Source organism: Molothrus ater, chromosome Z (assembly GCF_012460135.2).
Source record: "Molothrus ater isolate BHLD 08-10-18 breed brown headed cowbird chromosome Z, BPBGC_Mater_1.1, whole genome shotgun sequence".
Classification (NCBI taxonomy): Eukaryota; Metazoa; Chordata; class Aves; order Passeriformes; family Icteridae; genus Molothrus; species Molothrus ater.
The window spans coordinates 8,358,217-8,371,991 of NC_050511.2; the positions used below are offsets into that span (position 1 = coordinate 8,358,217).

At 43.7% G+C, this 13,775-nt stretch overlaps 1 protein-coding gene across 1 annotated transcript in view; it reads left to right on the forward strand.

Annotated features, from left to right (window-relative positions):
* Positions 1–13,775, forward strand: part of DNAI1 (dynein axonemal intermediate chain 1) — a 141,376-nt gene that overhangs the window by 91,278 nt on the left and 36,323 nt on the right. The window contains exons 16-18 of the mRNA XM_036402527.1: positions 599–678; positions 7,267–7,415; positions 8,561–8,660. Coding sequence (XP_036258420.1) covers positions 599–678; positions 7,267–7,415; positions 8,561–8,660 — 329 coding nt within the window. The remainder of the gene's footprint in view (positions 1–598; positions 679–7,266; positions 7,416–8,560; positions 8,661–13,775) is intronic.

Below are 13,775 nucleotides of genomic sequence, written 5' to 3' on the forward strand. Positions count from 1 at the left end.
TTAAACATAGTTCACAATGTTGCACAATTCAGGGCTTTTGACATTAACAGGATCCTTCTGTCCCTAGCAAAGAATTTCTTCCCAAATCACATTCTTTGTTATTGGCTTTACTGAAGTGAGCCTGCTAAATGGATTCTGAATTAAGGGAAAAAAGAGCACTGGAAGGTATGGTTGGGTATTTTCTCACTGGGCTCTTTTATGCATAGGAAACCACTTACATTTTTGTGGATACTAAACAAACAGAAAAGATCTGTTCTTCCCCAAGAGGAGGTGGCCAGATCCTTACAATATTTATGTTTGCACCAGGTATTTTTGACTCTTAGAAAAATGAATCCTAGGCTAAAGTGGTTTCTGGTTACCTTTTGGTTCTTGCAGTACCCTTTTACATGTCTCTGGGGTGGCTGTTCAAATTGCAGGTCTTGGGGACATGCACAGCTTGGAAAGTTTAGCAGAGGGGGTGTCTGATTTATTTTGGGAGCTTCTGGCTAAGAAATCACTTCTGAAAACACAGGCAGTGTGTGTTTACCATAGGCAGGAAGCATGTTTTGGCCAGCTGAACCAATTCTCTATGTGACAGACCTTTTTTTTTTGTTAACAGGCAGTGGGATATCCTTTGATTTTCACAAAAAGATAGACTATTTGTTTCTCGTTGGTACTGAAGAGGGCAAGATCTATAAGGTAAAAAATACTTTATCCTTTGTTTTACATCCCCTGACCCATGTGTGTCTTTCAGGCTCATCATCTGAACTGTTTGCTCAGGTGGCAGCAAAGTACAGCTTCAGAGCCTGGTCCTGCCCTGGGATGCCTGTGGTGAGCCTGAGACCAGAGCAGCACTGCAGAGGGTCACAGGGAGCTCTCTGCACAGACCCAATTAAGACCCTATTTTTTTCATGCAAACTGCATCCCAGAAAATGCTTGGCAGACTGCAGCTGTGCAAGTGAAGTGCTAAGTAGGATCAGAGCAGAAGTTAAAAGGCCTTGATCCTCTGTCCCCATGACTGTGGGGAAATGGCAGGAAAAATATCAGCTCTTTTCCTTTTTAGACTTGTTATCCTGTGAGCAGTCAGGCTAATGAAGCTGTATTTCCTACGGAGTAGCATCCTGCAGCCCTTCCCTTCCACAATCACATAGAATCATAGAATCATTTAGGATGGAAAAGACATCTAAGATCTTTCTAGATCCTTTCCCAGTCCCACTTTCTTCTTGCTTTCTTCCTGGTAGGAACCTCCAGTCCATCGCTACGTACCCAAATCTTCCTCCTGATCACCCCATGCTGTTCCCAGCTCAGTGATCCCACCTCCAGCTATAACCCTTGTTTCCTGCAGGCAGTGCTGGCCACCTCCCCTGCAGTGCCCTCCTGGTGCCTTGGTTCCCAGTGCCAGGCAGGAGCTGTCAGCCAGCCAGCTCCAGCCGTGTGCTGAGTGCAGCAGCCACACTGTGCTTGCCCTTCCCACTCTGGGGACGCTGCCCAGATGTTTTGTCCTCTCTGGCCATTGCTTTTCACAGAATGTGTTAGACCTTAATGTTACCACATCCCACATGCTGCCAGCTTTGGCTGAAAATGCCAGTGAGGGCAAAAGTTGTTTGTGAAGAGAGATGAGCACACAGAAGGACACAGGCATCATGTTTTCTTGAGAAATTGAGTTAAAAATAGGAAGTTTTGAGTTCTGCTGTATTTAGCCTTGAAAATAAAGCCAGCAGTGCCTTCCTAATACAAGTGTTATTTGTACAGCATTCCTCTGAGCTGGCTCTGGGGCTCTGTTAAGCCTGTAGCCCCAGCCCTCATCATGGGGGATGGACAATCAGGAGGCTGACCTGCAGAGCAGATGCATCCAGCCATCCCTAGAGGATGATCTGAACTCCTTCCCCCATATCCCACCTGCATAATGAACATGAAACAGAATAATGACCCAAAGGAAATCATATCCTGAAATCAGTATCGATCATTTAGGCAAGATATGCTAACAAATATGTATCCCTTGCAGAGGGAGATTGAAATCTCTCCCTCTGCCAGGCAGTATCTAGGGAGGATTTCTGAGTAGTGCTCACTTGCTTTGGACAAGATAGGTACAGAAGGGAGATGGGAGGAGTGGGCAGCTGAGCTGTTGCCAGTGGGCAGTGGGTAGGTGCACTGTTTTTTTGTTGGTTTCAGAACTCAAAATGTCCATACAGTCATGGGCAGATGTTCTGGGTTGTCTGGTCACCCACAAGAGTTCGTACCCTGGGTATTGAACTCTAAATTGATGGGTACTGTTGTGTTTAGTCTGATCAAAAGGCAGTAAGGAACCACAGGTTTTAAATTCATCTGTGTTTGGGTGAGTGATGGATGTAGGTCAGTGTGGCAGTGGGTGTCAGTGTGAGAGCCATCAGGAGAAATATTCAGAATTGTGTCCTGGCTGAGTTACACAGGAAAGGAAACTCTTCATGGAGGAGCACTGGTCAGGAGACAGTTTGGCATTGAAAAAGCTGTAGGTGTTTCTGCCTTAGATAATTTTCAGTGAAACTAGAACTAGCATGGAGTTTTAACATAAGAAGTGATCCCAGCCATGAAGCCATGCAGATATTTTAGCATTCTTGTGTGGACAAATGTGGAGAGATACTGATACATAGCATCTCCCCTTTCATTGTCAGGGTTATTGCTAAGCAACATTCTTGCATTGGTGAACCTCAGTGAAAAGTGACCATTCTCACATCGTACAACCCATCCCTATAAAACCTTGCTGTTCCCACAGGCAGGAAGAGCCTATGAGCCTACCTTCAATCTGACAGTCAGGGTCAACACAGGGAAGAGAAATCTTGTGTGTAGCATGAACAGGCTTTCACAGTATCTACAAAAAACATGGGGAAAGTTCACCCTTAGCATCCCCCAAGAGCTTGCTACAAGCAGTTTCAAAAGCTTTGGGGTCAGCTGCTGCTCCAGACATTTTTCAAGGAATACCACGCACCTTCATCACATACTTTACTGAAATACTGCACATCTGAACCCCTTACTGGAGCTGCCCATGGACTGTCTCCTGCAGCCTTGCTCCACTTGGATACTGGGAACAGGGACAGTCCCACAGCAGCCTGAGCAGCTCTCAGGTCCTGTGGCTGCACTGAGCAGGAGTGAGCTGCTCAGATCTCTGCGCTGCCCTTGCATCTTGAGTGAGATGGACAGACTACTCACGTGCTGTCTGAGTCAGGGATCAAACACGGGCTGCTCTCCCCACGGGCTAAATTTTAAATTATTTATTAAATAAATTGGAAAGTGAATTCCAGAGAAACTTTTTTTTTTATTTCCCCAGAAAGCAGGCATGCCCACAAATAGTGTGATAATATGTTAATTCTTTAGCTGCAGAACAATTATGATGAAGTTCTGAAAACGGCTTCGTTAATAGTGTTTCTGAAGCCAAGAAATCATTATCTAAATTACACACAGACTAATCTATTGCCCTTTTTTGTAGAGGAGAAACTGTTTCTGAATTAATATGATTCTGTAACGCAATTCTGAATGCTTTTTTGCATATCTTTCTTGCTGTTTAGGAATTGTTCGGCTTGACATCAAAAAGTATGGTCTCTCAGATTCGTGTTGAAACATTGTGACTCTAAGTCTCTGGTCAGAATAACTTCCAATAAACAGACCTTCAATAGAAAAATTGTGAAGAAATTTGAATACACTCATGTAAGAAAGGCTTTGGGTTTTTTTCAGTGTTAGGCAGTTTTCTTGAGAGTAACAAATGAATATAATAAAACCTAGTGCAAGACTGACTAGAAGAAAAGGTTATTCTAATTTTAAAGAAAACTAATTTCACTCATACTCATTCTCTTATACTATGTACCAGAACATTTGTATCTTTCTGTTTGGGACAGGATTATTATTATTATTATTATTATTATTATTATTATTATTATTATTATTACAGATGACAAAGGATGGTGGTTGTTGAATCCTTATCACATCACTTGAGATTTCCCTAAAACAGGATGACAAACTGTTTTCTGGACAGGCTCTGACTTCCAGTGACCCTTTAGTAATAGAGAGATCATTTGCCTCAGTGTTCAGCCTTGCTTTGTATTAGGCAAAGTTGTTTTCATTGTCTGAATATTTTATGGTTTGAGTTCTGTTCTTTCTATTCTTCATCTTCTCACCACCTTATCTTTGGGGCTTCTGTCTGTGTTTTGTCTGGTTGTCTAGTCCCTGGACTGGCTGAATTTTTCATCAATTACCAGAGGTTATTTCTCTTATCATTTCCTACTGTTCTTCCCTATGTGTTCATGTGCCTTGGTTTCTACTTGTGAGCCTTTCTGCAAATCTCAGCATTTCTGTTACAGATCTGTACAAGCAGTCACTGAGCTAAAACCAGGAGAGCATCTGGTGTAGCTTGTGACAGCCTGTCCACCACAACATGGGACACGTTTGTGTCTGGTTTCTAACGAGCATCTGGGTGTCCTGAGAAAGTGCCAGTGTTGGGCAGTACTGCCTTTCTCTTGCCATCTACAAACCTTCTCTGAAAAAACATTGCTCTTGGATTTCTGCATTGCGTAGATTCTCTGTGTTCCTGTTAGTGAACTGAAGAAACTCTCTGCCTTATAAGGACAGTAATAACCACCAATTCACCAGGTATGTGGGAGAGTTTTGTGTCAGACTAACATCTAGCGTAAACTGAAGTGCTGTTGATGAAGATTATTCATAAGTTTTGTGTCCTCGGAGTTCTCCTTTTCTCACAGTATTCCTCCCCCATGTTTTGTAGCCTTGTCAAGAGTCATCTTTGACTGGTTTCCTGTATTCCCATAGACGTATTTTTGCATTTCTGTCTCATCATAAAAATACTGTTTACCATTCAAACACATCTCCCATCATTTAAGTAGGAGAAAAACACTCCCAGCAAATTTGAACAGTGCTCTAGAAGATCAGAGAGGCTGCACAAATTCCTTCTCTCTGAATCTAGTCATCCTCTTTAGAGTTCTCCTGTCAGGACTGAGGTGTCACATATTCCAGTGGCTCTGTTTTCATACTGACATATCTAATAATTGTAGGTTCTTTAACTGAATAGTAGGGAAAGACTTTCCCAGTGGTTCTAGTTAGCTCAGAAACTGTTTTTATTTGTTAAAGTCATACTTCTTTTCTGAGCTTTTTCTCAAGTTTGTGGTGTTTCTTCAAAATGCATCTTGGGAAGAAAGCAGCCCTGTCTTGCACTCAGAGATAATAATAAGGGTTGTGGTTAATGTGGTGTGGAGCTGGCAGGCACTGCCAGAGCACAGTGGATGCCTTTAGGCTAAAGCACACATGCAAGGTTCATTTCTCACAGGGGACACAGGTGGGAGTCTGCCCTACACAAATCTTTTTGCTGCTGATTTAATAGGAAAAAATTCAGATCCCTTTCATATCATGGAGATGGCAAAGGCAGTTCTGTAGATCAGCACATCCCAGAGCATGATGGATCTCCTGCACCAGTGCCCAGAGAGCTGCACTGATCAAGGGCTTAGCTCCCACAAGCCTTTGAAAACACAGCACTGAGCATTACAGTTCTGTTGGAGGCAGACAAATCTGGTTAACATCTCACTCTTCAAAGTTCTCAGGTATTAGGGACATTCAATCCACACACTTGAAAGGACAGATGGACAAAGCAGCTTCTCTCTTGTGTTAATTACTTGTGACCCATCCTGTCTGTTTCCAGCAAAGTGACTTTCAAAACAAGCCAAGTACTGATTTTCCTGGTGGCTGAACATTAGGAATTTTGAAGTAATGTTATGAAACATGGCATTAAAGGAGATTTCTGTCCCACGATTAAATGCAGGGGAAGCAACACAGTGCAATAAACTATTAGCAAGCTATAGATACTGTCAGTAAATCTCAATGGGACAGGAGCCACTTTCTTGTTTCCATTTCCTTTCACAACAAGCCTCTCAGGGATGTAGGAGCTGCTACTGTGGAACGGTTTAGCAGCCTTATTCCAGTGCCTGCATCAGTGAACAGTACCCAGACAGTAAGTGTCACTTGTGATAAACAGTTAAGCCTTAAGATTAGTTAGATCTTTGCTTTGCAAGGGTTAAAGTCATGTAACACTTCAGCAATCCTGCTGCTTGTGCAGATGATGTGGTGCTGCATTCAGTAGGGAGTAAAGAAAAGTCATTGCTGTGACCGTAGTGAGGGAAACCAACAGAAAATCCTGAAATTAACTCCAAGCTGCTTTATGAATACAGCTTGTGTGAGAACACAAGCAAAAGGACATTTCATTTGAGATGGAGTTTCTGTTGCTAGTAAAGGAAGCCTCTAACGTGCTTGGAGGGAAGGAGGTTTGGGGAGGATAACCTAAAATTTCCACGTACACAGAACTGACAGGATCTGGATCAAGTCCCCTTGCAGCCAATTAGATTGTAACTTCTCCCTGCTTCATAAGCTCACACGCAAAGTGACTTTTCCAAGGGTCCCAAATGTTTTCCTTTTCCATCTCTTAAAGACATCCTTCATTTTGCAATTCAGCAGCACCCACAGCTGTGATGCTGCTGGTCTGACCCTTGCATGTCTGTGTAGGCATTGTCCAGCTCACAGGCTGCTGTTGGCTCCTATTCACTGGGGCCCCCTGGCCTGTCAGGGACATGCCTGAGTCCTGGACAGCCTCTGTGGTTCTCACACTGCTCTGGGAAGTCTCAAGTGGCACAACAGAAAGAGCTGCAGAGTCGTACAATGGGGCAGGCTCTCTGAGCAGGCTGTCCAGGGTGGTGACAGGAGAGGACTTACAGCATCTTTCCAAAGTATTTAGAGTCAAAGGGACTGGTAAGACATTCTTGTGCTGAGAGCATTGTTCCTGGAGGCTTTAACTGTGACACTTCAGATGCACACAACGCTGTGGGCATTTGTGCTTCTGAGCAGAACACAGTACTGTGAGCACACAGTGCTCCTGAGCAGCACAGGGACATTCTCCCCTGCCTTTCTTGTGAACCTTCTATGCAGGAGAAGCACAGCAGGAGCCCAGGCTGGCAGGAAGGCAATATAGCTCCCACAGTGGAGAATGGTCTTGGGGGCCTGGCTGTTTAAATCCAAACAGACAACTTCAGTGCCTATCTCTGTGTGTTGCAGGGGGGAGCAGGATGTTGCCTGCAAGTGGGGTGAAACAGCATGTGCTAAATTATTGATTTTCTGTAGCACCTCTGGGTACCAGCTGCCTCTTCCCAGCCAGCCCAGAAGATCCTGAGAGGCCATACAAATCATCAGAGGCATAGTCCTACATGCATTTAAGCTTCAGGAGGTCTAGCTCTGATTACTGAGTAGTTCTTTCCATTGCAGTGTTCAAAAAGTTATTCAAGCCAGTTTCTGGATGTGTTTGAAGCCCATCACATGGCTGTGGACACAGTCAGCTGGAATCCCTTCCATCTGAAAGTCTTCATTTCCTGCAGCTCTGACTGGACAGTCAAGATCTGGGATCACACCATCAAGTAGGTCCTGCTGGGTCCTGGTGTGGGTGAGGAGGTCCAGCCTGACATGCTGGCAGCACACATTGACTCTGTCCATCCTTTAGTCTCAGTTTCCTTCCCAGGTGTTGATAACGCTAATTGCTTTTTTAGTTTTTGTACTCAGATTTGTACCCCCCAGGTATGAGATATAAGATACAGCATTGGCTGCTCCAGTAACTTGCCAAGCAGCATGGTCAGCCCAGAGCCTGACTGCTTTACTTCAGATCTGGCTTCCTTCAGGCAGGACCTACTGTGGCAGAAAAATGCTACAGAGAAATGTCAGGGAGTGGTTTCTAGCTTCAGGGACCAGAAACCTCCTAAGAGCCAGAGAAGAAAAAAAACCAAATTTGGAACATTTTGAAATATGGAATGAAGTTCAGGGTTAGTGGTTAAGGAATGTCTGGTTTCAATCAGGAAATTGATTTTGTTGTAAATCAGCCATAGTTACATATTTCCTGTTGCCAATACTCCTCTAATATTCAATGTTGTTGTCAGAAGTCCAGATAATTTTTTCCCATATGATTATTAATATTAACCAGACAGACTCCATCTTGCTGTGTGTGTTGGGAAGAAATTTTCAAAATGCTTTCAAAAAGAGAGAAAGAGAGAAAGAAAGAGAGAAAGAGAGAAAAAGAGAGAGAGACAGAGAAAGAAAGAAAGAAAGAAAGAAAGAAAGAAAGAAAGAAAGAAAGAAAGAAAGAAAGAAAGAAAGAAAGAAAGAAAGAGAAAGAAAGAAAGAGAAAGAAAGAAAGAAAGAAAGAAAGAAAGAAAGAAAGAAAGAAAGAAAGAAAGAAAGAAAGAAAGAAAGAAAGAAAGAAAGAAAGAAAGAAAGAAAGAAAGAAAGAAAGAAAGAAAGAAAGAAAGAAAGAAAGAAAGAAAGAAAGAAAGAAAGAAAAAGAAAGAAAGATGCTACAGATGCTACCTCTCTTCTCATTGCAGCAGGTCAAATCCTGACCCATTTGTATTGGTGCTCAGCTTTGCCTTTGGCTCAGACCCTGGCTGTTATCTGACATAGAGAAATACCCCATCTCCCACTTCTGCAACAGCCAGGTGTTCATGGCTCAGTGTTACACTTCCAGAGTAGCATGTGTTTATATTAATTCTTCTCTCTCTGTCTTTTTTTATAGGACTCCACTGTTTGTTTATGACTTGGCTACTGCTGTAGGGGATGTTGCGTGGTCTCCTTACTCTTCCACGGTGTTTGCTGCAGTCACCATTGATGGCCAGGTGAGAGGCTGGGAGCAGCACTGCTCTGATTCGAGCTGAGAGGAAGTCAAAGGAGATTAGGGCTGAGCATGGGATGGGGCCAGCGCAGTCCTGACCAGGCGTATCAGGGAGCCACCAGCAGAAACCCACTCTGTCCTATGCTTTCCTGCCTTTGGCACACACATCCCTGGGCATTAATCTCTCAGTCCTTCTCAAAGTGGGTGTTGCAAATTCATACAAGTCTTTCCCTGCTCTCCTGTTAACCATGTGAGTGCAGGTGTGCAGCTTGCACATGGTTATGCATGACTAAAACACTGAATTTCCTCAGTATTAAATCCACAGTACATCCCTGGGGATGGAGAGATAATGTTCCAGATCAGAGCTCCCCCATACAGACTGACATCAGGGCATTGATTCTGAGCTTTAAAGGTGTAGAGCAACAATAGAATAAAGTGGTTATATACTTACACTGATATTTAAAAATCATTTACAATAATATGCCCAGGGTCAGCCCATAGAACTTTGTTCCAGTTAGATAAAATCAACATTTTTCCACCATGTGAGGCTGTGTCTAAGAGTAATAGTTTGGTAATGAACTCTGTAGATCAGTCCTAATACTGGCATGATGGCAGTTATATTTTTGCCTCTAGTCATGTCTTGCAGTAGCTCAGATGGTTAATTTGGGCTTGGCAAGTAGCCAGGACATGTAGCTATCCATCAATACTTGTTGAATACTGTAAGAGTGCATTGCTCTAATACCATGAGCTTTATGTTTAGCTGCTATAAATTAGAAAGACTGTGCAGTTTGGCCAGAATTGCTCTAGCAAAAGGATAGCCTTTATGAATCCCTATCATTGAATTGATGCCTTGGCTACTTTATTGTAGTTTAACCTTTATGTTATAGCAAGAAAATAATTTCACTGATACGCTGGCTCAGGCTGTGAATTTGTCTTTCCTAAGCAATAGAAATCTCTTCACTGGGTCATCTGTTCTCCCTGGAAAGCTCAGGATGCCACAGCCTAGGGAATGTTGGTGCTCTTCCTTCCCAGCCAGGGTCAGGATTGGGTCCTTCTTTTGTGAGTCTGTCTGTCCCCAGTCTCCCATACACCAAATGAAGGGCCTGCATGAAGGCAATGAGTGTGTTCAGTGCATCAGTCATATCCTCAGACTTGTTTTCCACAAGTGACATTGTGTGTGCAGGGGTTCTGCTGGCAGTCACAGCTTTGGTTGAGTGCTAGGGTAAGCAGAGCTGAGAGCTGTGGGTACCCCAGCTGAGTCCTGGTGCCTGTGGGGAAAAGGATGGAGATGTCTGCAGGCAGAGATATGTGCTGGGCAGCATGAACAGATGGAGGGTAAACACTGTGTGTACTTGGATTTCATAGTTACGTGGTCAAGTTTTGGCAGTGAGTTCATCTCTAGAGATGCCTCATGCCACTTGGGCTCTTTCTCAGAGCTTTACCTACTGCAGAGAAACTGTTGTCGTCCTGGCAAGAGTTGGCACTGTGGGGTCTTCCCATCCCACTCTCAGCTTGTCTTAGCCATATTAGCCATAGCTTCCATGGACCTGGAGTCTCTATGAGGCTGCTGATAAGGCAAAAGCCTGTTTGAGTTGGCAGCACTGCACTAGGGCATCTCACTTGGCTATCCTTGGATCTAATTCAGTAATCCTAAACAGAACCTAATTTAACAGGATCTAATTCTGCTTCATGCCTTCTATCCCAAACTCTGAGGAGAGTGGCCAGCAACCAGGATCAGCCCAAAACTGGGCTGGCTAGCAGGACAGGTCCAGGCAGGAGCTGCTTTCCTACTGCAGTAGGCTGGCCAGGGCTGATGCTGTCAGGATTCTTGGGTCTCTGTATTAGCTGCCAACCATGCTGACTGCAGGAGGGTGTGTCTGAGACATAGCTTAGTTGCTATGATTGAACAGAACCTTCTAGATCTGCAGTGGAAGTGGAATAAATAGTTGTTTACAGCCTTTTCTATTCTGGACATATTCCACTTTGTAGCAGAGTGCACTTGTGAATAACTCAGTGCTTTGCAAAGGGCAGGCTCCATTAATGCCGGGGAAAAAATCTGCATTAACAGGATGTTCTATGATTCTCCAGAACAGAAAAATACAGAACATGAAGCCAGAAAATAAAACATTAAAGGCCTCCTGTTTGTGAACAGCCTCTGTCTTGGCATCTGCACATAATCATGCCTGCAAAATTTGAAGGTTGCCTGGAGGTGGTTTTAGAATCAGGGCCTAATTGCAGTCTTCAAGAGATACCTGGCACATTTTGTAATACACTTTTCCTTATTCGAGCTGATTCTGTATGTCCAAAACGTGTATGAGCCCCTTAAGATTGACTTGGAAATTGGGGCATTTTAGTATATAAAAATCTCTTAATCCCCATGAATCTAGGAGGTAGGGATTTAATAAAAGCTGTAAATATCAGGGCCATTATGATAAAATGTGTTTGTTGGCAGCTGGGCATCTGCTTTGGACAGCACTGCTCTTCATAAATAACCCAAGTGTGCACATTCCACTGCTAGTGCAGTGGATAATAGCTGCTACTATTGCTCTCCATCATGTTCTGGTTAATTTCCTTAGTTTCCTGCTCTGCTTGCTGATCATTTTATTTCAGAAATATCATAAACAGAGATTCATAAAAGAGAGCACCTTGTGTTGTAGATGTTAAAAGCCTGTCGGGAAGAAATGCTGGGATGACAGACCCAAAAAAAAATGGAGGTGGATTTGAATACCTGGACATTTCCATTTAGGGTACAAGAAATGTGGAGATATTGGTCAGCTTATTGTAAGGACAGAGGGCAGAGAAATGGAAGGGATTTAATTCAATCCTGCAGCATTTAGAAGTATTTGCTTTTGGGAGTTTGCTGTAGGTCCATCTTAAACTTACATTTAAAGTATAAAAAAAAATTCAAACATGTAAAACTGGGGTTCCTTCCTGAAATCTCCTCTTCGTCTTCTTATACTTTACTTTCATTAAAGAAGGAAATGATGTTGACATTTCCTCTGCTTCTGTGTGTGCAGAATTCATGCATGAATTGTCACACCTCTTAAAAAAGCCAAAGACTCATATCACAAGTGTGCCCCTGGCTGGATCCCAGGCTGGATCCCAGGCTGTGGGCCATAGCTGCCATAAGCAATGGGTGTGATGGTGTGGTCAAGCTGGGCTTTTTCAGCCTGGAGAAGGAGCCCAGCAGCCTGCCAGTATCTTCAAGGAGGTCACTGAGACGTTTGAGCCAAGATCTTCACAGCAGCGCATGAACTGATGATGACACACAACAGCTGAAGTGAGTTGAAATGAGGGGTTTGGGCTGGATATATGGAAAAAACTTTAGCTCTCAAGGCAGTCAGGTAGTGAAATAGCTTGCTCAGAGAGGCTGTGCTGTTTCTGCCTGTGGAAGGCTTCAAGATCAGATTGGACAGAGCCCTTAAAACCACATCTGTCCTCAGGCTTGACCCTTCTTTAAGCAGAAGGTTAGGGACTTCTGTGAGTCTCTTTCAACCTGAATTGCCTTCTAATCCTATGACCCTATGAAATGTCCTGTGTGAAAAGGAGGATCCCAGGGGTTTTGCCACAGGCTTGTACACAGTACAAGTGCATTCTTTCTCATGTTTTTGTGGGCTGTGTTATTCATTACTAGTGCAGCAAGAGGAGGGTCCTGTTATAACCATCTGTAGTAAATATTGATAGCCTCAAGATAAATGCCATCCCAGTGTTCACTCTGCAGAGAAAACTGGTCAGACATTTGCTCCAGGGCTTTTCCCCATTAGTGAAACTGTTGACCTTTCAAGATGTGAAATACTTTAAACAACCCAAACCTTCAGGAAGTTAGTTAATGGTTTGTGCTGCTGCTCAGGAAGCAAGTGTGCTCTTTCCTGCTTATATAAACTTATTATACTGTTTGTACAACTGTTTTGAATGTGGAGCCTTGAAGACCAGCTTTCTGTTGAATCTAACTCACAGGATAACATGGCAATGTTATTCTGCCAGCTGGTCTTGATGCCATCCTTTCTCAGTGAAGAGAGAAGCATTTGCTTAGTGCTGGCACACGTGTGAGTGTACACAGTGCAATTTGCAGGAACTTGCTGCCCATTTAGCATGGACTTGAAGCAAAAGCCAAACTTTAGCTTTAAAGCATGAATGGTTTTGCAGACAAGAGGGTTGTTAAACCTTTCAAGCTTGCAAATATTTCCCTGAGCATTGTTGACTTAGTCCTGCCTCTCCCTGTGGGACATGAATCAGGGGTGCCAGCAGGCCTCTCATCTGCTTATACTTTTGCCTAGAGATGTCAGGGCAGTGAACACAACTAAAAATGTCCTTGCTGCATTTGAATCTTTCCTCCTCCCCTTCTGCAGTAGCCCAGGGGGATTATCCCTACCTTGTGGGGCTACCACTAGCTCTGCAGGGCTGGGACAGGGTCTTTCCTGGCTCTTGGCACTGTGACCAGGGCAATTGCAGGGGTGTAAAGACACTGAATGAGCATAAGTCTCTTTGCCATCACCCAAAAGGACCTTTGAGCAGGCTGAAGCAGGTGGGGGCTTTCTTAAAATGGCCTTGAAATTGTATTTGCAGCATAAGTGGCTGTTTCTTGTAAAACTGTTCATTTTCTTCTGCTGCAAAACCTAAAAGGCTCATTCTTATTCCCTGCTGAATCTTTGAGATTGATGTGGACTGCTGGAGAGTCAGCTTTAGAACAAGGGCTGGTGGCATGTCAGTGCTCAATGAGATAGATGGTCAGAGTCCCAAAATTAATGCTGCCTTCACTTTGTGCCAATTAGACTGTTCCCCATTCTCCTCCCTCTGCCACCAGACTCTTTGTACATCAGCATTTCTCTCCACTAGCAGCTATTTTTAGGGAATAAAGCTGGCCTGGAAGACTTTGGTTTACTATGGCAGGCTCTGAGCCCTCACCTCTATACTGATGCAGCCCCCCTCCCATCATAGCGTGCTCTAGTGGTCTCCAAGCCTCAAAATGAGCATCAGGCATCTCAGGACACTACTGCTCACTCACATCCATTAGCTGCTGATTGCAGGTGAGGTGACTTTATCAGCATTGTAGTTGGTTTCAGCACAAAGTCAAATTTAAGCCCCTTTTGTTGATGGCTTTACAGGAATTGGTTTTTTG